The following is a 26,308-nucleotide window of genomic DNA, read 5'->3' on the forward strand; positions in this document are numbered from 1 at the left end:
CACACACACGAAGCTCAACAGAGCCAGTAGAGTGGCATGCAGCGCGGAGATTGATGCAGCAGTGCTTGCGCTTCGGAAGGTACTTTTCGCTGCTCCTCCTCACTGTTCCTCTCGTATACAGCTTTGTGTTAGTACTTATAGATTGGAAAAGCGAAAAGGGATTATCTTAAGCTTTATTTCCTGTGTGTCCATTTTTACACCTAGTGTTTTTCAAGGAAAATATCATCGACAATTATTGATGATGATGCATACATGTAAAATCTGAAAAAAAATCAAATATTAAGAGATATCGTCAATCATCTTTTTAACGTTTGCGAACGAGGTTACTGTAAACTAAAGATGGCGACTGTCGTGTTGGCTAGAATTATCGCCGCAATCTCACTATTTCAACTTGTTTCTTGTGGGGGAAATCACTTCAAAGATGGAGACGAGGTATGATAGGCAGTGAACGTGCCCACTGTTTATTTGGGCGATGATATTTTCTCGTACAACTATTCAATATTAAGATAAGATATACAATATAGTTGTAGAAACTCGGGATAGTTAGGGAGGAACGGGCCCCTTATTCCCCGCTGGCGCTGGCTCTAACGTTAGCTGTGCGCTGACCGGTACGCGGTGCGGATGCGGGTGCCCGCGGTAACCCTATTCTCTACCTGCCTACACATAGAAACTGGTCAAAGGGGCCACGTCAAGTCATGACAATCATGTCAAGTGGGTGGAGAAACAATCTGCAGAATGAAACGAAACACTACGCTATCGCTAAGATGAAGTCTGTTTGTATGAACTCTAGATCTAACAGTTTGGCCTATAGGCCTACCCATAGATTTTTAATTTCTAGAGACCCTAGTTATGGACCTAACGTTAGATTTAATAAATTTTACATGTTATTGTTACATGTAGGCCTACGTAGCAAGAGAATCTGATCCTGCGAGTGCGATCTCATTGCATAAATGCATTGGTCGAGAACTCTGTGACACCACTGTCTGTGTTTAGATGAAATTTAATTTAAAATTGTCACACTAGATTCTACTCACTAATGTTATCTAGGCCTAATGTGGTTAGGCCCTAACACTTGTTAGCTAGTGTTCTTATCCTCTAAAATCAAAATGTGAATCAAGAGCATAATGTGTGTCACCAGGAAAAGAGTCCCAGACCCAAGCAGTCTGTATCATAACATTCTTGGCACAACCCTTGAAGAGTCTAGGGTAAGGGCACCAGTATTCGGTCAGGCACCGGTATTCGGTCACTTATCACTAGTCACCAGCAGCCAGTAAGTTCAACTGTCACAACACACGCAAATCACACTAATTCACATACTTGCACACTCATTCACAATACTAACAGGAAACTCCCTTAGCCCCCTCCAAAAATCCATCCAAAATCCCAAATTTTACCGTCAAAAGTGCAGAATCGGCGCTACTTTCCAAAAGCGTGCGCGGATAAGGCCCAGTTTTAAGAGTACGGGTCGCCGAAAAAGCTCTAAAAATCGAGAAATACGCCGTTCTCTCGTGGGAATTTTCACTTATCGCAAGCATGAAGTGTAATGGTATCCTCAAAAACGCAAAAGAAAAACAAAATGTCCATACCATACGTGCCGATACAGTGTCCCAATGTTCAAGGGTTGAATGCAAGTGCCGAGGCCCCAGTATTCGGTCACCAACGGTCGCCGCAACTTCCCCGATGCAATTTTGCGCCAACAAGGTAGCGCGCGCGCGTTTTTCAGCTGCCTTGAACACGCATTGACTTTGAACGCGCACATCGCGTGACCGAATACTTGAGCCGATGACCGTATACTGGGGAATTTTCAAGGTGAAATATTTCGCGATTTTGTGCAATTCTGTGAGATATTTAACGAAATGAAAGTTGAGATTAAAGAAATTTGATATATTTCACATTCATTGCTGTAGATATGATGTATGTACCCGGTATGTATTATTTTAGTTTGAAAAATATTGCAAAAAAGCTTAAGTGACCGAATACTGGGGATGTTACCCTACATGTAACTTTGTTGAGCAAATGAAGTAGGTTCTACCTTGGTATCAACATTGTAGTAACGGGTAATACTTACAAAATTGTACCATACTCGGTTCACTCAAAAAAAAAAAAAAAGGGCAGAGCTCCTTAAGTCAGAACTCGGCACTAATAAGTATGGTATTGGGGTCTAGATATCGCGCACGAAAATTTGTGATGCTCTTATAATAGAAATTATTCCACAATCGTACCTGAATTTCTCAATAAATATCACGAAAATGCAGAAAAATCACCTCCCAGAATCTCCTGATGATACGATGACGGAGTAGTGCGCTGTCGCCGTTTGTATGTTGGACTTAATTTTATGCGTTCAATTTCTCGGGGTATGTAAAGGTCGCGCAGCTGCCCTATGTAGTTTCATGCGTGAAAGTGTCTGCCCCTCTCTGTGGCTGTAACGTGCTTCGGCTTTCGTAGAATATTATAAACGATCGATCGAACAAATTACGAATTCTATCGGCTACGATCATACGAACGAGACAAGTGAGACGACACGTCTAGGCTACAACATCCTTTAAAAAGATTTTAAGCTAAGGTAGGTAAATTACAAGGTAAAAAATTGGAAATTTAGTGAAAAATTTGTTCGAAAAAATTGGAAATTTAGTGAAAAATTTCTTACCTGCTTCCTTCTCATGTTTAGCGGTTGTCAGGTATGTTTATTCCATGGGCGTATCGGCAAATTTTGCGCTTAGTCCTACGCGTAATATTGCTTGCTATACGCAGTTACGCTATGCGCGACCATTAAGTCCCTGCGCGAGACCTAGTACCCTTACTATACAAGTGTACTTTGGTCTTTGGTATCTGGACCCCCCATGTGTCTATCTTGAATTCCACAGAACCAAATTGTACCAAAATTGCAGGATAAACTTAATAGATTATCCAATCACGTAAATTTGAACCAAATCATACATAGAAGACCTCTGGGTCGTGGTAATTGCATTTAGGCCTCCATGATACCTTTTCTTGCCTTTGACAGCCCCGTTTCTCATGTTGCTATACAGTGTTATAGATGTCTAGGTGGTAGGCCTGTTTTTCCATGTCTGATTAATATGGTTGTGTTATAATTTTATTCTTTGTCATGCTGAATCAAATTTGTGTTGTGTTTGTACACATGTCTGAAATACTGAATAAATAGTAATGATAATGATAACAGAAAATACCACCCTTGGGGTCTGTATCTTTGGAAAAATCTAGTGCCCTCTTTATTATGTATTTGTATTGTATTCTACTTGAACCAGAGTTATCCATGACAAAATTGGAATAATATATCAAAAGATGACAAATAGTGCACAGCGCAAGTATGAAGGTTTCATGTCATTTGACATTCTAAAATAGTGGAGAAGGGATAAGTATCTGAGAAAAATAGGTGGCTTATGAAGTTCTGCTGTGTGATTGTGATTCTTTCAACACTGTTTAAAGGGGATGGCTAGTAACTGATCAGTGGGAATCAGTGGGAATGCTGGGGGATGATTGTTCCAATCCTTGTAGGGTTCATTTAAGAGTACATTATGTATCTATTGTTGTGTGAACATTATTTGCTTCAGATTGGTCTCATATTCAAGTAATGTGCAGTTTAATGTTTCCAGGTTAGCATGCCTGTATAGTGATGGGGCAATTAAACTGCACATTACTTGAATATGAGACCATTCTGAAGCAAATAATTTTCACACAACAATAGATATATAATGTACTCTGAAATGAATCCCACAAGGATTGGAACAATCATCACCCAGCATTCCCACTGAATCCCACTAATCAGTTACTAGCAATCCCCTTTGATAGTATTACTGATATTATTACTGATATTACTGATACATGTGAAAAAAATGATGCAAAGTCAGGTTAGTGTCACTTGTCCTTTGGCAAGCTTTCAAGTTGTCATACAGTAGATATATACAGTGAGTGAAGAAAGTTTAGTCAACATTTGAATGCATAATAACTAGTCACCAGAGCTGTATATTCCATGCAGAGCAGATTTCATAATGTTCTACTTTCTTTTTCTTATCCATCTCTGCCTGTCTGTCTGTACAGGTTCCACTCTACGTCAATAAGGTTGGGCCTTACTTCAACCCTCATGAGACATATCACTACTATCAGCTGCCGGTATGCCGGCCAGAAAAGGTAAGCATCAGGGCACTGTTTCATGAAAGTTGTTAGCCCTGACAAGTTGTCAGTCTCTGACAATTTCAGTAGAATCCTTGGTTTTGATTGGATGAGAAACGCTGGTCACTGACTGTTGCTATGGTAATTGTGGTCACTGACTGTTACTATTTTGTCAAAGACAGGCAACTTTTCGGGGCTGACAACTTTTAAAAAAATGGTGCCCAGATATGAAAGATCATCATTGTCATCACCATCATCGTCATTACCATCATCACCATCACCATCATCATCATCCTCACCAGCATCAGCAACATTGTCATCAACATCATCATCATCAACATCCTCATCATCATCATCATCACTATCAACATCATCATCTTCATCACCATTACCATCATCACCATTATCGTCGTCATCATTATCATCATCATCATCATCACATCATCATCATTATCATCATCATCATCACATCATCATCATTATCCTCATCATCCTCACAATGTATTTCTCTTTTGCATTTCTCATCTACCTTTTTGTCAATGCCCTCTTCATTCTATCATACGTGTGTAACATATGGTCTTTCTCATCCTCCTTCTTCATCTGTTATGTAATATGCCCTCGCTGTATACCAGACTTTGTCCCTCATGATCTTGCACATTGTCCGTAGCCTGAAGTCATCTACACGTTTTCCAAGAACCCCCTCCCTCCCTTCCCTGCTCATCTCTCGTTCTCTTTCTCTGTCTCTTTACCTTGATATTTCTATTCCTGCTGCTTTACCTTCTTCTACTTCCTCCTCTCTCTCTTTCTCTATTTTTGTCTCTTCTCAATTCTTTTTTTTTTTTTCTAAGTTTGTGCACATATTTAAAGTTACCCCTTGCTTGTTTGAAAATAAGCAGTCATTGTAACCCAATTCACAATCATCTGTAACCTAAATTTCTTGCATAAATGAGGTATGGCACAACTTCATACAGGGTACTGGATAAACTGGTATTTTCGCGAATTTAACAACATGCGAAAATATCTCGTATTGACAGTCATTAGTGCACTTATGATAGCCTCAGAGTCAAACTCGCGAAAACAACATCTCGCGAAATTGTCCTTGACCTCCTCATTCGCGAAAACAACAGCTTATACAGTATTATATCTAATAGGATGTATTCACTGGGATGACATGTCAGAAGAGTATTTTCAACATATTATGTTCATTATAGATAATGCTTTATATTTTTCCCCTAAAGAGTTTTTTCCTTTTCTCCTTTAAAATGGTGATGTACATGTAAGTTTCACTCACACATACACTTTGTAGATGTTGCAGTTCAATAATCGTGGTACAGTGCACTCCTGTTGTAACAAAGTCCTCGGAACTGGGGGTTTTCTTTCATTATATCGAATTTCATTGTAGCTGAACAGTAAAGTACATAAATGTATAGATGATAATATTTTGACCTGAATTTTTACTTTGTTGTAATAAGCATTTCGTTATAACTGTGTTTGATATAATGGGAGTGCACTCTATTTGATTCGTTTCTGCTCCAGGTAGAGACAAAGAGCCTGACACTGGGTGAGATTCTGGATGGAGATCGTATGGCGGTGTCTACCTACAAAATCAAATTCAAAGGTGTGTGCAATGGTGCTTTTTGTGGTCGTGGTTGACAATTCTAACGGAAGGTTTAAATAGTGGATCTGCTTGGAACCATAATGCCCCACAGTACCTAGAAATGTTAGTACAAAATGTGATATATTGTGAATGTACGTTGGTGTTGTTATTATTATCATTGTCGTTATCATTCAATGCTATCATCACTTACATGAGGTGCTACTTCCTACCATATGCTATGCATTTCCTCTTCTTTTTTTTTTTTTTTTTTCACTTGTTTATGTTCTTTAGCATTTACTCGTTTTGTAGGGACGGTTTCTGCATGAATACTGGTGAAGGTTAACTTGTAGTAGGACTGTTGAGTCTTTAATAGTATTTATGATTATTCATGTAGTCCTTTCTGTGTTTAATATCAAGCTTTTTAGACATTTATCTATTTTGTACTTTATTTCCTCTTTATTCATTTTTTTGTCTAGTTTTGTGTGCTAAAAGTTTGTCACATGTGCTCAGATTTGAAATAAAATCAGAATAGTGGTGAAGTGACTAGAAGCCCAAATCCAGAAGGAATGTTTGCCTGAGGGAAAATGGGAGGGGAAAATATAGTGACTGCTATAAAACTGTAGAGGGGCAAAGAAATTGGCCATGAAAATGACAAATTCACCCTGTCTGCTAGGTTAAGGTATTGGGAATGCCCAATCTTGTTATTCTGTTCTGTGTACTGAAACACGAAGCCATAGACTTTTGAGCTGAGAAACACGGCAGTAACTTTTGAATGGACAACTCTCCAAACGTGGTCGAATTGCTGTCGCTTGTTTCGCAGAGAATGCCGTCAACAGCGAGCTGTGCGTCATGAAGCTGTCCGAGGCCGATTTGAAGCAACTGCGCGAGGCCATCGAAGATCTCTACTACTTTGAGTTTGTTGTTGGTGAGTTAACAAGGACGGGGGTTGTCTTTAATCCCATTATTTGCGTATTTCAGAGCAAAAACAAACAATAAAAAACAAAAACATTATTGTGTGACCACAGAGGGATATCTTATGTACTGCAAGGATATGAATGCTCTTACTCTTTTCATGCATTCAGAAAAGTTCATAAATGTAGGTCATGAAAAGAAAAAAACAAAACAAAAAACAACATATCTCATCTTAATGGTTAAAGGACAAGTCCACCTTCATATACACGTCGATTGAGCGAAGGCAACAATATTAGTAGAACACATCAGTGAAAGTTTGGGGAAAATCAGACAATCCGTTCAAAAGTTAAGAATTTTTAAAGTACATTTGTCACATCTGTCAGATGCGTACAAGAATATAAGGAAAATAAAAAAGAAAATTTCACAAAACTTCACTTTTTGAAAAAAGTGCACATTTCTTCGACGTATTACTGACATATGTTAAGGGTATTATTATTCCCCCTGCCTTCTGAAAGAGAGAAGTCAAGTGTTCTTTTGTTATGCGAGAAAAATGGAAATATGTTGAATTTTCTTTATTCTTTCTTTATATCGTTGTACACGTGTGACATCACAAGCTATACTAACTAGTCTTCTCATCCAGCCGTGACTGAGCAGAAACTTCAAAAATGCATAACTTTTGAATGGATTGTCCGATTTTCTCCAAACTTTCACTGATGTGTTTTACTGATTAAATATTACTGCATTCACTCAACCCACATGTCTATGAAGGTGAACTTGTCCTTTAAGGAAGGAACAGTAGAAAGAGCATCCACTTTACATTCAGCTTTGCCAGTATTTTCTTTGAAATGTCAACAAACTGTAGTGTGAAAAAGACACTGTACAGTACTCTTTGTGTGACATTTGAATCAAATATGATGCATATTCATTATCGGAAGTACGGCATGACCATCTCAAATATCAGTATGTTAACTCAAGTTGTATTTTCCAACAGTAGTGAACTCTCTCTTTAACCTTCACAACCTCATGAAAGTTTAATGTGCTGCAGGTTCTGTTTTTGCCATTGAACTTGATTACACACAACAATGTGATCGTAGTTGATATCTGCTTCTGAAAAAGAAAAAAAAAACACACATGCTAGCCATCTTAGAAATATCTTCACTAATAGTGATAATTTCTGATAATGTTCTTAAAGTATGCTTTGGTAATCTGTAAATGTGTCAGTATTTTCATGACCTAATGTTTCTGCAGGAAGAAAGTGCAATCTCTACCATGCAGGGGTCGCACTTAACTTTTTTTTTTTTAACTAGCCAGGCGGACTACTTAGAATCAATTTTAACACTGAAGCAATATTTTGGCTAGCCAGACGGACTAGTAACTTCAGAATTTTATGATTTTTATCTAGTCCGACGTGTTTTTGGGTGGCCAATGGCCAGTGGACCATCGCCAATTTCGAACCCTGCCATGGTAAAAGTTACACTGCAACCTACAGAACATTTGACTCAATGTGGATACTCCGGAACATGCAAACAGACCCGCCGATACCCCCGTATCACTGCAGTGGACCCCCCCCCCTCATTGATTTTATCTTCTTCAGTCAATTCCTATAGTCCAGTTACAAATGTAGCAGTGTGTTTGTACGCATACACAGTCAATTATTTAGGCTCAATGGTGCCAATAGGCTTAAATGCTCAACCAAAGTCACTCTACATTGATTGATTATGAAGATACTTTTATGAAGAGGTGTCATTATTTCAGGCCATATGGGTTTAGATTCACAAGGTGATACATGTTCATGTAGCTTTTAACAGGGGCTTCTTCTACTGACCAACGATGCTGATTCAGACTGTGTAGTTTAGTGGTAAGTACATCTGCTGATAGGAATCGGTATATCTGTGCTTTACAGTATTTGATGTTCCTCTTTTTCCCCTTTTCATTCATGTCTTTTCTGCCTGCAGATCAGATACCACTCAGAGGATTTGTGGGCCACTTCCAGGAGAGTGGTTTCATACCACACACTCATAAAATCTACCTGTGGGTGCACCATCACTTCCACATAGAGTACAACGGAGATCAGGTAACAGTCTCCTCTCTGCTATGCACTGACTCCTGTCCATTAGAACTGTCTGTCATGTAATGAAAATTGTTTAACCGAAAACTGAAAACTGCAAGATGCTGTGAAATGAATGAAATGTCTAACTTTCCTCCCATACCAGTTCAGGCAAATGGACAAGAGAGAAGTGATAAGAAGAAATGGGTGCCAAAGCTAAATCCGCCTATGACCAATACCTGGGCCCCATTTCATAGAACTTGTTATTAATAATAACAAATTTGATAGCTGATGTAAGCTACTAAAATTCTTGCATCTGATTGGCTGAGAGCAAATTGGGGGGGGGGGGGGGGTAGCAATTTTTGCTCCTCACAAGAGGGGATGACTTGATAACACACCGCATTGCTTAGCCGGGGCCTCTTGCTTGACCACCACACCCTCTGAGCTAGTTGTTGCAAGGCAGATGTGCTACCAGCTTGGTTGACTCGCTGCCTTTATGTAATTACAGTCAAAATCAAATGCTAGTATGTGAATGTCCAATTTACAAGACACATTTAACAAAATATGGGAGGGAAGAAAGGAGAGTGCAAGGTATCTTTCAATGGTACAAGCATGTAGTTGCCATTTCTCACGAGACACATGTACCAACCTTTTTCTGAAAGTTGTATGATGACGTCAAATAGCCTGTCAAACGAGATGAGAGGGGAAAAGAAGAGAGAGAAAGTTTCTTTCAAGGCAGTCGCCACATCTTGCAAGACATCACCACATTCAAACTCTTTTCTGAAAGTCCCACGAAGACAAAGATTGAAGGGATTTGCTCAGCGTAAAGGTTTACGTACATGTGGCCTTTCTCTTGATTATAGCGACCCCTATGGAAGCACTCACGTAGAGCCAATGTAAAATGGTAGATACATGGAGGAAGCTCTAGAACATCTGGCAAAGCAAGACTGTCACCTCTGACATTATCATTCAAGGATTGTTTGCTAGCCAGTCATGCTTCGTAGTTTGCATACTACGATCAGCGTGGACACGTAGGGACACCTTAGAACGAAACCCTCTGGCTCTCATTTTGGCCCACCCCCCTCCAAGAAAAACCCCCTCATTATCATTTTTTTTTTCACCCGTAACGTCCGCATCACCAAGAAATGAAACCAAGTACCTGTAGTTGCAACTGTTTGACAAATTGCCCTACATCGACGTAAATAAGCACTGAATTGATCAGTGTTTTAGTAATAGCCATGATTAAAAAATCATGGGCGGACATACTTGAGCGGGATTCGAACCTACGACTTCCTGATCTCTGGACAGGCGTCATCTCCACTAGACCACCGAGCTTCCGCCCCGACAGCAAATGTTGGTTCTTATCCTTAAAGCATGCAGCGGGTACTGCGTAATTATTCAAATGAATTTCATGAATCTGAAGTACCTGTAGTACTGGTGGAATTGGTCATCAGGTAGAGCACTGATAGCCCTAATGAGGTTATATCTGACGTCATCTTCGTCTTCTTCTCTTCTTCTTCTTCTTTTTTTTTTCCTTTGTCCTCTAGGCTTTTTCTCTCCTCCATAGTTTCCTTCTTTTTGTATTCTCTCTTTTCTCTTGTCTTCTTTTTCTTTGTTTTCTTTTTGTTTCTGTGTTCTTCTTGTCTTCTCTTTTTTTTGTCTTTCCATCTTCTTTTTTTCTTCTTTTTATCTTCTTTTTCTTTTCCTTTTTTATCTTTTTTCTGTGTCATTCATTCATCGTCTTATTCTTTGTCTTTCTTTTTTCTGTCATTACTTTTCCTGCTTGTGTATCTTCTGTGTCTTCTCATTTTTCTTCTACTTTGTTTTTCCTTTTTTGTCTTCTTTTGTCTTTGTTGAGTTATTCCTCCTCTTCTTTGTCTTGTTCTCCCTCTTCTTTTCTCCCTTTTTTTTTATCTCTTCCTTCTTCTTTTTTCCCCTCCTAGTTCCTCTTTTTGTTTTCCTTGTGCCATTGTATGCATCACCATCTGGTCCAAACTTGGTATTAGACAACCCAACTATTCCTTTCTTCTTCTTTTTCTCTCTCCAGATCATTTTTGTGAATGTGACGACGCGAGACAAGCAGCCGGTCAGCCTGGACGACGTCACGCCCCCACTCCAAGTCCAGTTTACGTACAGCGTCACGTGGCACGAGACTACCATGAAATACAGCGAGAGGGGGCGCCGGCTCGTGAAGAACGCCAACTTTTTCCCGAGAACACTGGAGGTCTGTAATTTTCATCATCTATCCCTTTTCTCCATTGAGAGCCAACACTATGTACAAAGCTGCAGATTCTCTCTAGAACAGACATAAATAAGTAGTTGGTTAATGAAATATATACTCAACAGTTTGCTTGCTGCTTTTATATTTCTTGTAGTGCAGAATCTCGAGCCCCGTTATATGTAAATCAGACATTCGTGGCTTGAGGTCTTAGGGTTATTCAGTGGAATGAGGTAACCACCACACTCTTTTCCCAGATTTCCTATCTCTACCATATAATATACTTCCAAAGTAATACCAGTCTCAGGACCATTGTATCATTAGATAGCTGTCTAGATCATCATTTGTGGGGGTTCCGGAACTTATTTGCATTTGAAATAAGACAGTAGAAGGGACGGTATTTATATGTAGGGCTATGCATTTATTCAATACAAATATAGTGTATATCCTCCATTATATTTTCCCTTTATATTTAATTTTATGTATCTATAAACTGTATATCACACATGTATATTTTGTTTCCATGACATCCTCTATAGGTCCATTGGCTTTCCATCATCAATTCCATGGTGCTTGTGTTTCTCCTGCTTGGATTTGTGGTCATTATTTTGGTGAGTGTTGGAATGAACTGTATCTGCTAGATTCCCCTCTCATTTTTTTGCGTACACAATGTCATGGAAGTATGTTTTAGTCACATACATGAGTGGAGCTGTTAAAAGAAGGGAGTGAAAAATGTTTCCCTTCACTTGTTGGACAGTTAAACCTGTTGAGGACGGGCTGATTTTGCTACAACAGGCATTTCTCATAGACACTTGCCCTAGTATACTCAGTACTCGTCCTCAACGGGTTAAAAAGGACAGTTATCAACATGTTATTTTTGAAAACTTAAGATACCAGGTAAGTTTCTTGTAGTGCCTTCTGTAGATGGAACTGAATGACAATGTGTGATGTCCCATTAGTACAGGACCTAGTGTCTAATTAGTCTCTGTCAAGGATTTTCTGTTTAAGAGGGATGTTGTAAAAGTGGATATTTTGTGAGACTAATTTTTTGCACTTGGTTGGGTAAGAAGAGTTTTGCAGTTCTTAGTTCCATGGAATCAAGACAGTATCTGGTTGCATTGAATTATATTTCGTGAATGGCACCCGACCCACAAAATTTGCGAAAATGAAAACCTCACGAAATACAAGTCGCATGCAGTATTAGATAGCCAGAGAGCGAATTTTAAGCTAAACTTTGGGGGAGGGATAATGATAATTCTAGCCCCAGACTTGACAAAGGCTAACTCCAAAAGTTACTCATTCCACTCCTGCACAGATGCGGGTTCTGAAGAACGACTTTGCCCGCTACAACCTGGACGATGACGAGGCGGACGAGCTGGACCAGGAAGAGAACGGATGGAAGATCGTTCACACCGACGTCTTCCGATTCCCACCGCACAAGAGCTTACTGTGTGCAATACTAGGTCAGTGTGTACCTTTTGTGTACATGCATATGATTGAAATCACCCATATTCACTGTTTGATGATGCACACTTGTGTGTAGCATTTGTGTTAAGCTTTTGCGTTATTCCTAGTGTTTGTGCATTATTTATATGTATATATTAATTTTTTTTTTCATCCTGTTAAAAACATTTTCCCTTTGAATATTTTCCAAATTTGTACATACAGATATAAAGCTATGAAAACTGTGAAAATGAATTACTATGTATATGGTATCATGGCAAATGCTCTCGAAGCAAAAGCAAATGAACATCAATTGATCAGAATACAAATACTCACATAGGCTCTATGTATGGTATTTTGGTGAAAGTTACAAAACATGTGTCTTGTGCAGACCTCATTAGATGCCGCAGTGTTCTGCATATTTTGTGAAGTTTTCATGCAAGTCAAATATCTTTCTCCCTTATGATGTCCATGTTAAAAACTGTTTGGAGCCAGAAAAGAAAAATTCAAGTCAAATTTTAGTTCATTTCATTGATTTTTACAATTGGATTAAAAACAAAAAATATACACAAGAAAAAGCAGATCTGACCAACAAGTCAAGTAAATAAGAATCTGCAAACCAACATGTACCCACAAAGGCATGTCAGATACTAGTGGAATCAACAAAAACCTAAAGGCCTTTCTAAGGTTGATTTTAAATAAAAGGATTTAAAGGGATCACATGGAAAGTGAGACAAAAACATTAAAAAAAGACAATGAACATTATAAGACCGAACATGCAAGAAGGTAGGCAAGTATTCTGAAACTAAGTGCATGTACTGTATATGTCATATATTTTCATAGCGAGTCTTAAATTTTTTGCAAATCAAGACTCTCCAGCGATTTCGTGAGTGGTTAATTTGTGATTGTGGAGTCCTGTACTGAACGGAAAAATGTACACGTGTATGTCACATTCATATCTGGATCAGTTTCAATATTTTTGTGTGTTTTTAATTTCGCGACTGGCAGCTGACTCGCAAAATTCGCGAAAATAAAAACCTTGTGAAATATTTGGTGTACACAATATACGGTACAAGGTTATCATCCTAAGTGATGATGCTTTGATTTCTTTCTAAACTGATGAAAAACTGGTGGGTTATATTTGTCGAGCTCACCGGAGGTGTGGGGAGACTAAGGGATTGCCTACAACGTCTGTCTGTCCGTCCGTCATCCGTCGTCCGTTCATGATGCTACAAAAACTTGAATAACTCTTTCCTGAGGACTTCAATTTCAATCAAACTTGGAGGGAAGAGTGGTTATACAAAGTTACACATTTTACCAAACATGAAGGTCACATCAAGGTCAAAGGTCACAGGCAGAGGTCAATGAACAATGTTAATTTTTACGGCGCATTTCGATTATGGCTCATAACTTTTGATCCCTATGTCCATTTGTGACCAAACTTTGATGGTAGATGTCCCTTGGGGAATTTTTTTCGCAAACTTATTTTTCTTGTTTGTGTTATTTGTATACCATAATTGGAAATGACTTATGTTTGTATGCTAATAGTTGAAATCAATAAAACATAAAAAGAAAGAAAAAAAAAATTGAAGGTCATCACAGGGGTCAACGAACTTTTATGGCCCAATGTTAAGTTTTTACAGTGCGTTCCGATTATGGCTCATAACTTTTGATCCCTTTGTCTGTTTGTGACCAAACTTGGATGGTAACTGTCCCTTGGGGAGTTGAAGGTCACCACAAGGCCAAGGTCATAGGTGGGTCAGTGAACTTCCGGGAGTTAGAAAAACATTAATTTCTTCTACGCGAATGGGCGAGACACAATTTGGCATTTGCCTTGTGTATATGTTTTGTTTAAGAGACATTCCATAGGAGAGGACCTGAAAGAGGAATTGTTGCTTTTATCAGTTTCTTTGACCTGCTGCAACACTTTGGTCTCTTATCTCTCATGTCCTTCTTATTTTGATAGGTGTCGGAATGCAGTTCTTGACGCTGGCAACAGCTATCATTCTTATGGCACTTTGTGGGATGTTCAACGTTCATCGGCACGGGTCAATGAACACAGCTTTCATTCTACTCTATGCCTTGACGTCAGGTAATGCAGATCTTTTATTCCTAAAACAATCTCTCAATTTGTAGTCCTACCATGTATGCTTGTTGCTGAATTTGCTATAAAGTGTGTTCGGAACATTAAAGAAATGTGCAGCAGATGACTCAGTGTCTTAATTTTGTGCCTAAGACAAATGATTTCTACAGCAGGGTTGAATTTCTTCAGATTTAGAGAACAGTGATGTGCAGGTTGGATAGTTGAAAAGAGAATTAAAACTTGTCCTGAACAGGTAGGAGCTTTTTAGCCCCCCAAATGTTGCTAATATGCTGAAATTAGGAGGAAAACATGGATGACATAATTTCTGAAGAAATGGAATCTTGGCTGTCACATTTTTTTTCTGCTTTGATTTTTATAGTCAATTTCACTTGATTTAGATTAAATTCAAATCAGCATTGATTGGATTTAAGGTCAATGAATTTTTGACCCCAATCATAAATTTGCTTCACAGGTGTATCAGGGTATGTCTCCAGTAATTTCTACAAGCAGATTGGAGGGGAGAACTGGGTCTGGAATCTTGTTCTCACATCAAGTATGTTTTCAGGTGAGTACCAGATGTCCTTGGATATGATGACATAGTGGGTTTTTTCCCCCATTTCTTCAAAATTCATAGTGTTTTGTAGTATTAGTCTTGATATTTGGGCTGTGAGATTGACGGCAATTATTAAGATGAGAGCAGCGCTGGTACATGTAAGATCTTCCTTACATTGGCAGTGTAGTGATGACTGCAAGGCAAATGAGAGTGGTATTTTAACATTGTGATGTTGACTGTGATCGTGTTTGTGGCACTGATGATGAAGCCTCCAGACCCTTGGGATAATGATTCCTTGATGAGGTCGATGGTGTTGATGTTGCTGGTGGTGTTACTGGTGATGATGATGATGACAATGATATTAATGATGTTGGTGGTGATGTAGTGGATAGTGTTGATGATGAAGATGATGATGATGAAGCTGTTGATGGTGATGATGTTGATGGTGATGTTACTGGTGATGATGATGATGATGTTGGTGGTGATGAAGTGGATAGTGTTGATGATGAAGATGTTAATGATGTTGATGATGATGATGATGTTGATGATGATGAAGATGTTGATGGTGATGATGTTGATGGTGTTGGTGATGATGTTGATGGTGATGATGTTAATGTTGATGGTGTTGATGTTGATGATGATGATGATGTCAATGGTGAAGATGTTGACAGTGATGTTGATGGTGTTGGTGATGATGTTGATGCTGATAGCGATGTTGATAGCAATGATGTTGATGCTGATGATGATCTTAATGGTGGTGATGTTGATGGCAATGATGTTGATAAAGATGATGATGTTAAAGGTGACAATATTGATGGCGATGTTGGCAGTGATGATGTTGATGGCAGTGCTGTTGATATTGCTTCTGATCAGAGCAGAGATGACATTAAGTTTTTGTGATGATTGAGTCACCAATGGGGTGAGATGCAGCTTGATATTGGCTCAAATAATTCACAGACACATTTTCACGTACTGGTCCTCCACACTCTTCCCAATTCCAGTTCCGTCCTTCATCATCTGGAGTATTGTAAACACAGTCGCCTGGCACTGGGACTCTACCATGGCCCTCCCGTTCACCACCGTTCTCCTCCTTCTCATGATATGGCTCTGCAGTAAGTCAACATCCAATGTCGTGGCTAGCCAGACGCTTGTCCGTCATAAGTGAAAAGTAATTCATGAAACTGGGTTCCAAGTATTCAAATATGGTGACAGTTTACAGGTGGATGAAATATCTTGGTAGGAAGACCTCGGAGGAAAAATGTCAGTACATTTGAATAATAAGTAGAGTAGGTATCTCATTGGCCTGGAGACTAAGCGGTGACCTATGTGTAGTGGAGACTCAAGTCTCCACTTGTTATGGAGACATCCCTGTGATGTCTCCTGGACACTAGTGAGGTATCTAGGAAGTCATGAGAGAATTGAGCATGACCCAAGTTCAATTTTTTTTCAGAGACTTTTTCTAGGTTTTTTCTTACTTAAAGGACAAGTTCACCTTCATTAACATAAGGATTGAGAGAATGTAGCAATATTAGTAGAATGCATTATTGAAAGTTTGAAGAAAATCGGACAATCCATTCAAAAGTTATGAATTTTTGAAGTTTTTGCACAGTCACCGCTGGATGAGAAGACTACTGCAGTGTATGATGTCACATGCGTACAACAATATAAGGAAAATATAAAGAGAATTTCACAAAATTTCATCTTTTGAAAAAAGTACACATTCCCTTGACTCGTTACTGACATATGTTATGGGTAATATTATTCCCATTGCCTTTAGAAAGAGGCAAGTCAAGTGCTCTTTTATTATGCGAAAAAAAGTGAAAATATGTTGAATTTTCTTTACATTTTCTTTATACTCTTGTACTCATATGACGTCATGAGCCTTAGTAGTCACCTCATCCAGCGGTTCCAACACAAAAATGTTAAAAATTCATAACTTTTGCATCGATTGTCCAATTTTCCTCAAACTTTCGCTGATGTGTTCTACTAATATTGCTGCATTCTCTCAATCTTTATGTTTATGAAGGTAAACTTGTCCTTTAAGTAGGACAAGGTTGGTAGGACAAGGTTGGACAAGCTTTCTGTGTTCTGAGGTTGTGCATTACACTTGAATACATTACCAACTTCCCTTTTCCAGAATGTCCCCACTAAATATATTTCAGTGCTGAGATTTCAGTTTCCAATTTCCATTTATTTATCTCTGCTGTTTCAGTTTGCATGCATTAGCTCTTACCCTGTTTCCCAGGCCTATGACAAGCATTTTTCTAACTCTGAATGACCTTTACTTGTCAATTTAATGAAGATGTAGGTAAACTGTTCTACTGAGTGATGTGTTTGAAAAATATTTGCAGAGATAATTTGGGCCTTGAGAGTTTGACATGAGAATTTGTTTCTTGAATTCCACTGGTAAAAAAAAAAAAAACAGAAGAAGAAAGAAACATGAACAAAACAAAGCAAAAACACAGAAGCAAAGTTGTTGAAGGACACGTAGACTTATGTCATATGGGTAACTTCCAGGTTTCTTCAATTAAAATACTGCACTGGCCTCTAAGGGAGACTGCCATATTTGACTTCCATTTGCTCTCTCTGTTAGATGCTTGCGCTGGACAGTTTTGCATGGGAAATACGTGTCAAAATGTATTCAGAGGAACGAAATTGCTGTGTGTGGATCTCTTTACCTGTGCAATATGCGTTGTTGTTTTTATGGCAGTGTTCACTTTTTGTTGTTTCTTTTCATAGATATTACTTTTCATTATATTAAACAAAGGATGGTAGTTGCCATACAATAAAATGGACATTTCTACACTCTACTGAAATAATTTGGAAATGACAAGCAAAGAATTTTTATTGGAGATATACCCATGTCTGCAAACTTATGACCAAGTGAGCTTATTAATATTTGCCCGGCTTGAAAGAGTAGTCATGCACAAATTTTCCATTTTTACAGTCATAAGTATCCACACTCGTGGTTTCGCTGTCATTTTGGATTGTCATCATCATTGTCATGAATGTCTTGTGTCTATTATGCTCGCTCCGCTCCGCAGTCGGCTTTCCGCTGACGGTTATAGGGGGCATCATGGGCAAGAATATGGCTGACGGATTCGACGCGCCGTGCAGGACGAAAAACATAGCAAGGGAGATCCCCTCAGTGCCCTGGTACCGGTCGTGGGTCGTGCACTGTGTCGTGGGCGGATTTCTCCCATTCAGGTAAGGGGCAAACTTTATGCATGCCGTTCTTGCAGAGGCAGTTCCAATTTAAGAAATGCTGTAAATAAATTTCCTATCGGAATACCAAAGCTGTGTCGGGAATGTTACTTTTAAGATTATCAAGTATTTTGGGATAGAATATATAAATGCAGTGAACATGTTGGCGAAAGACGTAACAAAGGAGGTGTGCACTTGTGCAAACTTTGTGTCTTTTCCATGAAATTTTGATCTATTTACTTACGACATCACATGTACAATGTATGCATGCACATATGTACAAAAAACAAAAAGTGAAGTATCTTGTAAAAGTTTAGGTCGTTGCGTGACATGAAACTAGTGCAAAAACAAAATTATGTGAATTTGTCGCTTGTTATATGTAATACTATTTAATATTTTGACTCCGCAGAATTAAAAAAATGCAAAATTCATCTTAACCAGTCAAGCGGCAAAGAATTTTACAGGAGTAGAATATTGATGTGGGGATGTGGCTGACAGAATGTGCCCTTTACTTTTAGAAATCATCTGCTCATTGGCCCCCATTGTACGAGTTTTACGTGCTGGCATTCAGTACCACTCAAAATTCTTGCTCTCCATGCAGTGCAATTTCGGTGGAGCTGTACTACATCTTTGCCACCCTGTGGGGGCGCGAGCAGTACACCCTCTACGGCATCCTCTTCGTGGTCTATGCCATTCTCCTCAGTGTCACGGCGTGCATCTCCGTGGCCCTCACCTACTTCCAGCTCTCCAACGAGGACTACCGCTGGTGGTGGCGCTCCATTTTCAGCGCAGGGTGAGTTCCCCCTGTAATGTCCGTCCCTTTGCTAAGGTCACCCTGGTGGTATGTGGCAGGCTGCCTTGGTGTTGAAGTTTGTACTCTGACTGATTCTCTTCAACATCTAGAGCTGCTGCCAACAAAAGATGAGGAGAGCAATATGTGACCCTGCACCTCAAAACAAACAAAAAGTCGCCAGACATGAATTTTTAGTTAAGACCATATTCTGAAAGAGCAGACTTTAAGCTGTAAAATGATGTATAACTCAAATCAAATGGACTCTCCTAACCTATCTAAATATTGGAAAGAAAGCACAAACTCAGGAAAAGTGTGAACTGAGAAAAGAGGCTCTGAAGTACAGTGTCTATTCAAGCGCTTAATCTTTACCAAACCGTGCTGGCTGTGCTATGAATGGGACAAAAAACAGGAAGTAAACCACCAGAGTAACAACAATGAAGGGATTATCAGATTAAACTGAAATTAAAGATGCCTCATTATAAAATGGGTTCAAGAATGTAGCCAATAGGAAGCTCTGAAATGAGACACACCTCCTTCCTTTACTTCAGTACTATTGCACTGCCTGTAATCCTATGGTAGATTGCCGATCGTCTGTGCGCGCGGCGGCTCCTTTGATGAATTGCATGCATACGCGTACGCGCTGTCAATCCTGCAAACAACTTCTAGTTCGGGCTGCCGGCCGGCCGGCCTGTCTTCCCTTGTGCATAACATATGTGGCGTACGTACGTATACTGTACTATACTATACATATACGTACACTTTGTACAGTACAGTAGACCAAGCGTTATGGGACCGGACGCGTACATGGAGTCACTTTGAAGAGCAAATCCAACGATTTAGCAGGTTAATTCTCACGCCGTTTTCAGAGTATGTTGTCTAGTAGGCCTATATGAGGAGTCTATATCAAGTCTTTAAGGTAAAGGGTGCATATTCTATGTAAAATAAGTAAGTTTTCATGCGGGTGTCCGGAAACCCAACCCCCCATTATACTTATACTGTATGTGCGGGACTTCCGCGAGTGCGACGTGCGTAAAAGTTTGGGACGAACATCTTCGGACGTCTTGACCCACAAAGGTACGTGAAAAACGCTGAAAAATGATGTTAGTTTTCGAATTTTCGACCCATTTTATAAAACAAATGATGCACAGGATTATTTCGTGGCGTTAGTGTAGGCGTAGCTCACTCTCGGGTATTTACAATGTAGTGCAACATGCACTCGGCTTCGCCTCGTGCATGTTTCACAATTGTAAATACCCTCGAGTGCACTACGCCTACACTAATGCACTCTATCCTGTGCATCATTTGTATATTAACACACTCTGTCCATAATCAATGCCAACTTTCAAAGCAGTAGCATCATCCTTTCAAAAGTTATTAGAGTTGAAAGTGAAGAGTGTGGACAAGGTTTTTGTCCCCGCCGAACGAGTTCGAGCAGGGGACTATGAAACGGGCTCCGTACGTGTGTGTGTCCGTGTGTCCGTCCGTCCGTCCGTGTGTCCGTCCGTGTGTCCGTCCGTGTGTCCGTCCGTGTGTCCGTGTGTGCGTCCGTGTGTGATCAAAATCTTCAATTTGCTACTTCTCTGTCATTTATGAGCCAATTTTGATTCTGTTTGCTTTATATGATAGCACTACATGGGAGCTTTGAAACTTGTACACAGAATTTCAGTCGTGACCTTTGACCTTGACCTTTGACCTATATTGTACATTTTGCTACAAAATGCTACTCCTTCGCCATTTCTAACCCGATTTCGATTCCGTTTGCTTTATGTGATGGCACTAGGTGAGGGCTTCAAAACTTCTACACAGAATTTTGACCTTTGACTTCTTTGACCTTTGACCTTGATTTTTTGACCTATATTGTACATTTTGCTACAAAATGCTACTCCTTCGCCATTTCTAACCCGATTTCGATTCCGTTTGCTTTATGTGATAGCACTAGGTGAGGGCTTCAAAACTTCTACACAGAATTTTGACCTTTGACTTCTTTGACCTTTGACCTTGATTTTTGACCTATATTGTACATGTTGCTACGAAATGCTACTCCTTCGCCATTTTTAACCCGATTTCGATTCCGTTTGCTTTATATGATGGCACTAGTTGAGGGCTTCAAAACTTCTACACAGAATTTTGACCTTTGACTTCTTTGACCTTTGACCTTGATTTTTGACCTATATTGTGCATTTTGCTACAGAATGCTACTCCTTCGCCATTTCTAACCCGATTTCGATTCCGTTTGCTTTATGTGATAGCACTAGGTGAGGGCTTCAAAACTTCTACACAGAATTTTGACCTTTGTCTTCTTTGACCTTTGACCTTGATTTTTGACCTATTTTGTACATTGGCTACAAAATGCTACTCCTTCGCCATTTCTAACCCAATTTCGATTCCGTTTGCTTCATGTGATAGCACTAGGTGAGGGCTTCAAAACTTCTACACAGAATTTTGACCTTTGACTTCTTTGACCTTTGACCTTGATTTTTTACCTATATTGCACATTTTGTTACAAAATGCTACTTCCGGCGGGGACATATGTTACGCACCGCGTAATTTCTACTTTTCCTTGTTCAGAAATGAAAAAGGGATTCTAAAGACACACCTAATCACACTATTCTACCAAAAATGTTGGAGATAAACTGCTAAAAACACACACTTTCCTGCCCGTTTTATGATACCAAATTTTAGCATAATGTAAAAGAAGACCCGCTCTTTCAGAATATATGAAAAAGTCAAGTTCGGCTAGGTTGACCCATTTCACTTATTTTCAGTCCTCACGCAAAATCAGTGTGTGCGACTTTATGTTCGTTTTGAGGTGCATTGTCACATATATCATTCCTATCCAAAGCCATTTGTATACTTGAGTAAGGATCTCTATGTGCCACAATTTTTGAATGATTGCCTGCCCAATGACTCAAATACATTGCACTCCTCACATAACGAACACAAAAATAACAAAGCCCTTGATGCAACAAAATGAAAATTTACAATATGTAGGTTCCAAAATTGTCACCTATATATCTAAATATACTATACTGTTTGACTATTATGAAATTTTGATATAATAAAAGAAAACTGCTGCTCCTGAGGACTTTGCTGTAACAGGAGTCGCCTGTGCTCATTCATGCAAAGATGCATATTTTTGATGAATGACAATCGATGAAGCAAGTCAAAGACTGTTCATGAACATCCGCCAAGCAGACTTAAAACGCATCTCGTGACTTGTCTCTTCCAGATCGACGGGCGTGTTTGTGTTCCTGTACGCCATCTTCTACTACAACAAGCGGTCCAGCATGTCGGGCGGCCTCCAGACCATCGAGTTCTTCGGCTACACCCTGCTCTTCTGTTACGTCTTCTTCCTCATGCTGGGCACGGTGTCCTTCTTTGCCTCGCTGCGATTCATCCGCTACATCTACGTCAATCTCAAGATGGACTGAGCGGTGGGAGCCGGGAGGTAGTGGAGGGCATCAGGAAGGGAGGGGTTGCCTAGCAACAGACTTCCCACCCCCTTTCATCTCTATCCTTCTTCCCCTCATATTGTTTTTGTACTGTAAGTTATTCTATATCTCGATATGCTTCAGAGCAGAGTGCTATCTGGTAGATCCTGTCAAGATATTCTTTTTTGTGTCATCTCAATTCTGTACAATAGCAGAATGTCTTTTGTGCAGAAGGTCTAGGCTGGTTGATGAGGGGCGTAGTGATCCCACCTCAGAGCATGTTTAAATATGGCAGCCTCTGCTGCTCACAGCTTATTTTTGTATTACTTGTGGCTGTCTACTTCATTAGTTTTATACGGTCTAGCACAAGGCATGACTGCTGATGTAGTGCATTGACAGCAAAGAGGAGCGTATGCTACGTGATTTACTTACTATCCCATATCCCGTTTTCTTTGGCCTCTCAAGATCAATCGAGGCCATTTGGCAGTGGCATATGCATTTGTGCAGGATGAAGTTCACATACGGCAATGATCGTGCATGAAGTTCATGTGCTAGCCTTTATGCTTGGACATCTTTCTTTGATAATACATACAGCATTACACAGAATAAATCAGAAAAACTTTTTCTCAGCATATCATGTTGTTATTAGGAGAATTTTTCCCGAGGAGGTTGATCATAGTGTGGTAGCAGGAGATTTGACAGCAAAAGGAGGTGTTTTTGTTACAGTTGAGTTTGTTGGTAGTGACTCAGTTGAAATGACCATGTAGAATGAAGCTGTGCTTAGGCCAGCATCCAGTGGACTGACCGTGCATTTTCAGGACACTTTATGTCCAGCAAAAAGGGGGGGGGGGGGGAGAAAGGAACCAGATTGTTAACTTTTTGTATGAAGGGAATAATTTGAGTGTGTCTAAAAGTAATGTATGCGGGCAATTAATGAAGCTTGAATTATGACTTCCACCTTTCCACTGATGTCCTGAATGAAGTATTGAGAAGACTCTTTTTTTGCCATTTTTTGCTGAAAGAAATTGAGATCCGTGGCAGAATCACTGTAACAGAGCACTTGATACTTAAAAGATAAATGTTGTTATTGGGGTTTTTGTTGTTGTTGTTTTGTTTTTTGTTTTTTGTAACTGTCCATGGCATTGTATTGTTGCACTATAAAAAGTTGCTGAAAAAGTTCTTGCACTTTATACGATGCTTGCTCCCCAGCCCAGATTAATTTTCAAGGGATGGAGTTAAGGAGTGGCATTTTTCATAATCAGGAATTCAGAATTATGCAGTTCAGTGCACGCATGGACTTTAGCTTTATTCCTGCCCGAGACATCCTTCTTACATTCAAAACTGCTACCAGATTTATATAGCATAGTTCAAGCACTATTGTTAACATTAGAAATGTACTTTTTAAAGTCATCTTTTGTGTGTGTGCATCTCGTTTCAGTGTTCACATGAAGGTTCTACAGGTGACTATCAATATATGACTAGTTTTGTTTTGTTATATTGAAATTCTGTGATAGCTGACTATGAAAATAAAGTATATAGTGATATTATAGAAACCGACTTTAGGAACTGATATTTTTTACATCATCATAACGAAATTTCTTTACAACCATTTTTGTTGTGATGGGAGTGTACTGTATTGTGTTTGGTTGTGACAAATTGCATTGTCACGCTTGCAAGATGTGTTGCCGGAGGGATAATTTTTCTCAAAGGGGACTGCAGTGGCATTTGCCAGTCATTTTTCAGACTTAATTGCAGTTATAGCACAACAGTGGGTGTGTATGGAGATCCCTTCTTTTGCCAGGCAGATACTAAGCAAATTAATCTGCGAAAACTCATCTTTAGTGGTGTAGGTTCCATTGGATTCTCTGTTCCTTGTTTTGTTGCTTTTGAGCAGAAGTCAATGCAGTTTGCCCCCCCCTTCGACACACTGTAAAGATGGATACTTGGGCACCATTTACGCTTTCGAATGCTCCTTCCGTGCATGGCTATCGTGCATGTCAGATTTTTGCTGAAGGGCGCCATACAATTTCAGCCGAACATCACAGTTTTGCCTCAAATTTTGAAGAGGACAATCAAACAAATTGCGGACACAAGTCATGCCTCTTGACCAAATGCCACAGCCAGTTAAAAGGTAGCCATGAATGTGACAAGGACAGTGTGCTGTAATTCAATCGAGCATCTTCATCAAACTGTTAAGCAAGAAATTTTTGTAGCATGGCATTTTTGCGAAATGGAATGGACTTCCATTTTCGCAGCATGAATCTTTGTGTGTGTGTGTGTGTGTGTGTGTGAATTGCCACTGGCATTCAGTGCATATAGTGTAGACAAGAACTTTCATGTCCATCTTAATTTCACAACTCTTGTCTCACAAAATTCTCGAAATTAAAATGCATTAAAAAATTTCTGGTATCACAGTATTTTTTTCTTTAATGAAACATGAAATCGACACAATTTCTGGGAGTTTTTTTCACATTTTCATTTTCAAAGCATGTATGTGTTTTATGAATTGCATGCTATGTTCATACCACAAAATCTTCCGCTTGTAAAGTAAAAGCCATTCTAGAACATGTGGAATTCTGAAGACATATCATCCATTGATACGTCATGCGTCTGTAAGAGACCACTGGCTTTATCATACATGTACATGTATTTCTGCAGAAATATCCACTGAGGGCAGATTTGTCATTGTCTCTTAATTTTTGTGATTTTATATTGTAGACTGTTATCTGGTGTTTTGTTTTATTAATTTTGCAGTATTTCTGGATTTTTTTGTTGTTGTTAATCCTAACCTTTGATCATCAGAAAGCTGTGAGAGTTTGCTAATATTGACTGACAAGAGGGTCTAAAAGAGATGAAGTTTTCGTTTTGTTTAATCTGATGTGGACTCATTTCCTGATCTTGGGCTTTTGCATGTCTTCTGGCTGCCTCTCCAAGTGAAATAATTCTTGGAGAGAGGAAGAGATATTAAACTGTAAAAGTGTATATTTTCGTGCAACTAATTTTCGTGCTCAGCCGGGTGAGAAGAGCTTCACATGCTTTTAATTCTGCAGAATCGAGACATCAACTACAGAAACATATGGCAGGCAAAAATATTTGCTTGCCTTTATTTTCTCTCTAGTATCTGGTTGCGCAAATTTTGCGCAACCAGAAACTAGAGAGAAAAAAATTTCCACTTTTACGGTATCTTTTTCTGTCCTCTCAACCCGTTTTGTTTTTGTTTTTGTTTTGTTTTTTGAACCACCTTGGCTGAAGAAAATCCAATTTGTGGCTTAAGCACACTTATTTTTGTGTGTGTTTTTGTTGAAGATGATGTATGCCTTTAAGTACAAGCTTTGTCAAACAAAGATGTGGATTTGCACATTTAAATGGATTTACTGTATTTTGATTGAATGCTGAGTGTAAACAAAAGACAAAGCCCCATGTTGTTCACTTGCACTGTGAATGCACTGTGATTAATGCAGACTCAACATAATGCTATAAAGCATGTTACGTTTGATCTTTTATTTCTCTTTCTGTAGACCGAAGTTGAAAATGCACTGTGATTAATGCAGACTCAACAGAATGCTATAAAGCATGTTACGTTTGATCTTTTATTTCTCTTTCTGTAGACCGAAGTGTGTCTGAAAGGTCGTGTATTGTAGGAAATTGACCAATCCTGTGTTGTGGTTTTGACCAATGGAAAATATTCATTGAATGAAATAATTACTCAGCGTGCTGTTATTCTTAAAAGGTTGCGTGTGTGTTTGAAGCTACCCCTTTCCGAAATTAATACATGTTTTCTCTTGCTCTTTGTATGTTCTTCAAGGGATGTGCTGAATATCAAACTGGTGCTGCATTCAGTACCAGTTTACTATGCTCTGTGGGATGATGGAACATATTGATTGCTTCACAACATG

The 26,308-nt window shown here is 39.2% G+C and overlaps 1 protein-coding gene across 1 annotated transcript; it reads left to right on the top strand.

Moving 5' to 3' along the window:
• Nucleotides 1–339: 339 nt before the first annotated feature.
• Nucleotides 340–23,241, top strand: LOC140239540 (transmembrane 9 superfamily member 1-like). Its single transcript, XM_072319373.1, has 14 exons — nt 340–432; nt 4,060–4,149; nt 5,668–5,749; nt 6,549–6,653; nt 8,596–8,714; nt 10,735–10,911; nt 11,445–11,516; nt 12,221–12,368; nt 14,315–14,440; nt 14,904–14,996; nt 15,986–16,096; nt 18,029–18,191; nt 18,790–18,981; nt 22,211–23,241. Exons 1-14 carry the CDS (start codon nt 340–342, stop codon nt 22,410–22,412), a joined length of 1,773 nt encoding a protein of 590 aa, XP_072175474.1. The 3' UTR covers nt 22,413–23,241.
• Nucleotides 23,242–26,308: the final 3,067 nt, after the last annotated feature.

The sequence above is a fragment of the Diadema setosum genome, chromosome 16 (assembly GCF_964275005.1).
Source record: "Diadema setosum chromosome 16, eeDiaSeto1, whole genome shotgun sequence".
In the NCBI taxonomy this organism is placed as follows: Eukaryota; Metazoa; Echinodermata; class Echinoidea; order Diadematoida; family Diadematidae; genus Diadema; species Diadema setosum.

Excerpts from the sequence above, each read along its gene's own strand:
- LOC140239540 (XM_072319373.1), top strand. The coding sequence starts at position 340 with ATGGCGACTGTCGTGTTGGCTAGAATTATCGCCGCAATCTCACTATTT. Across the intron at positions 4,150-5,667 it reads CGGTATGCCGGCCAGAAAAG|GTAGAGACAAAGAGCCTGAC; the intron begins GTAAGCATCAGG and ends TTTCTGCTCCAG. Across the intron at positions 14,997-15,985 it reads CACATCAAGTATGTTTTCAG|TTCCGTCCTTCATCATCTGG; the intron begins GTGAGTACCAGA and ends TCCCAATTCCAG.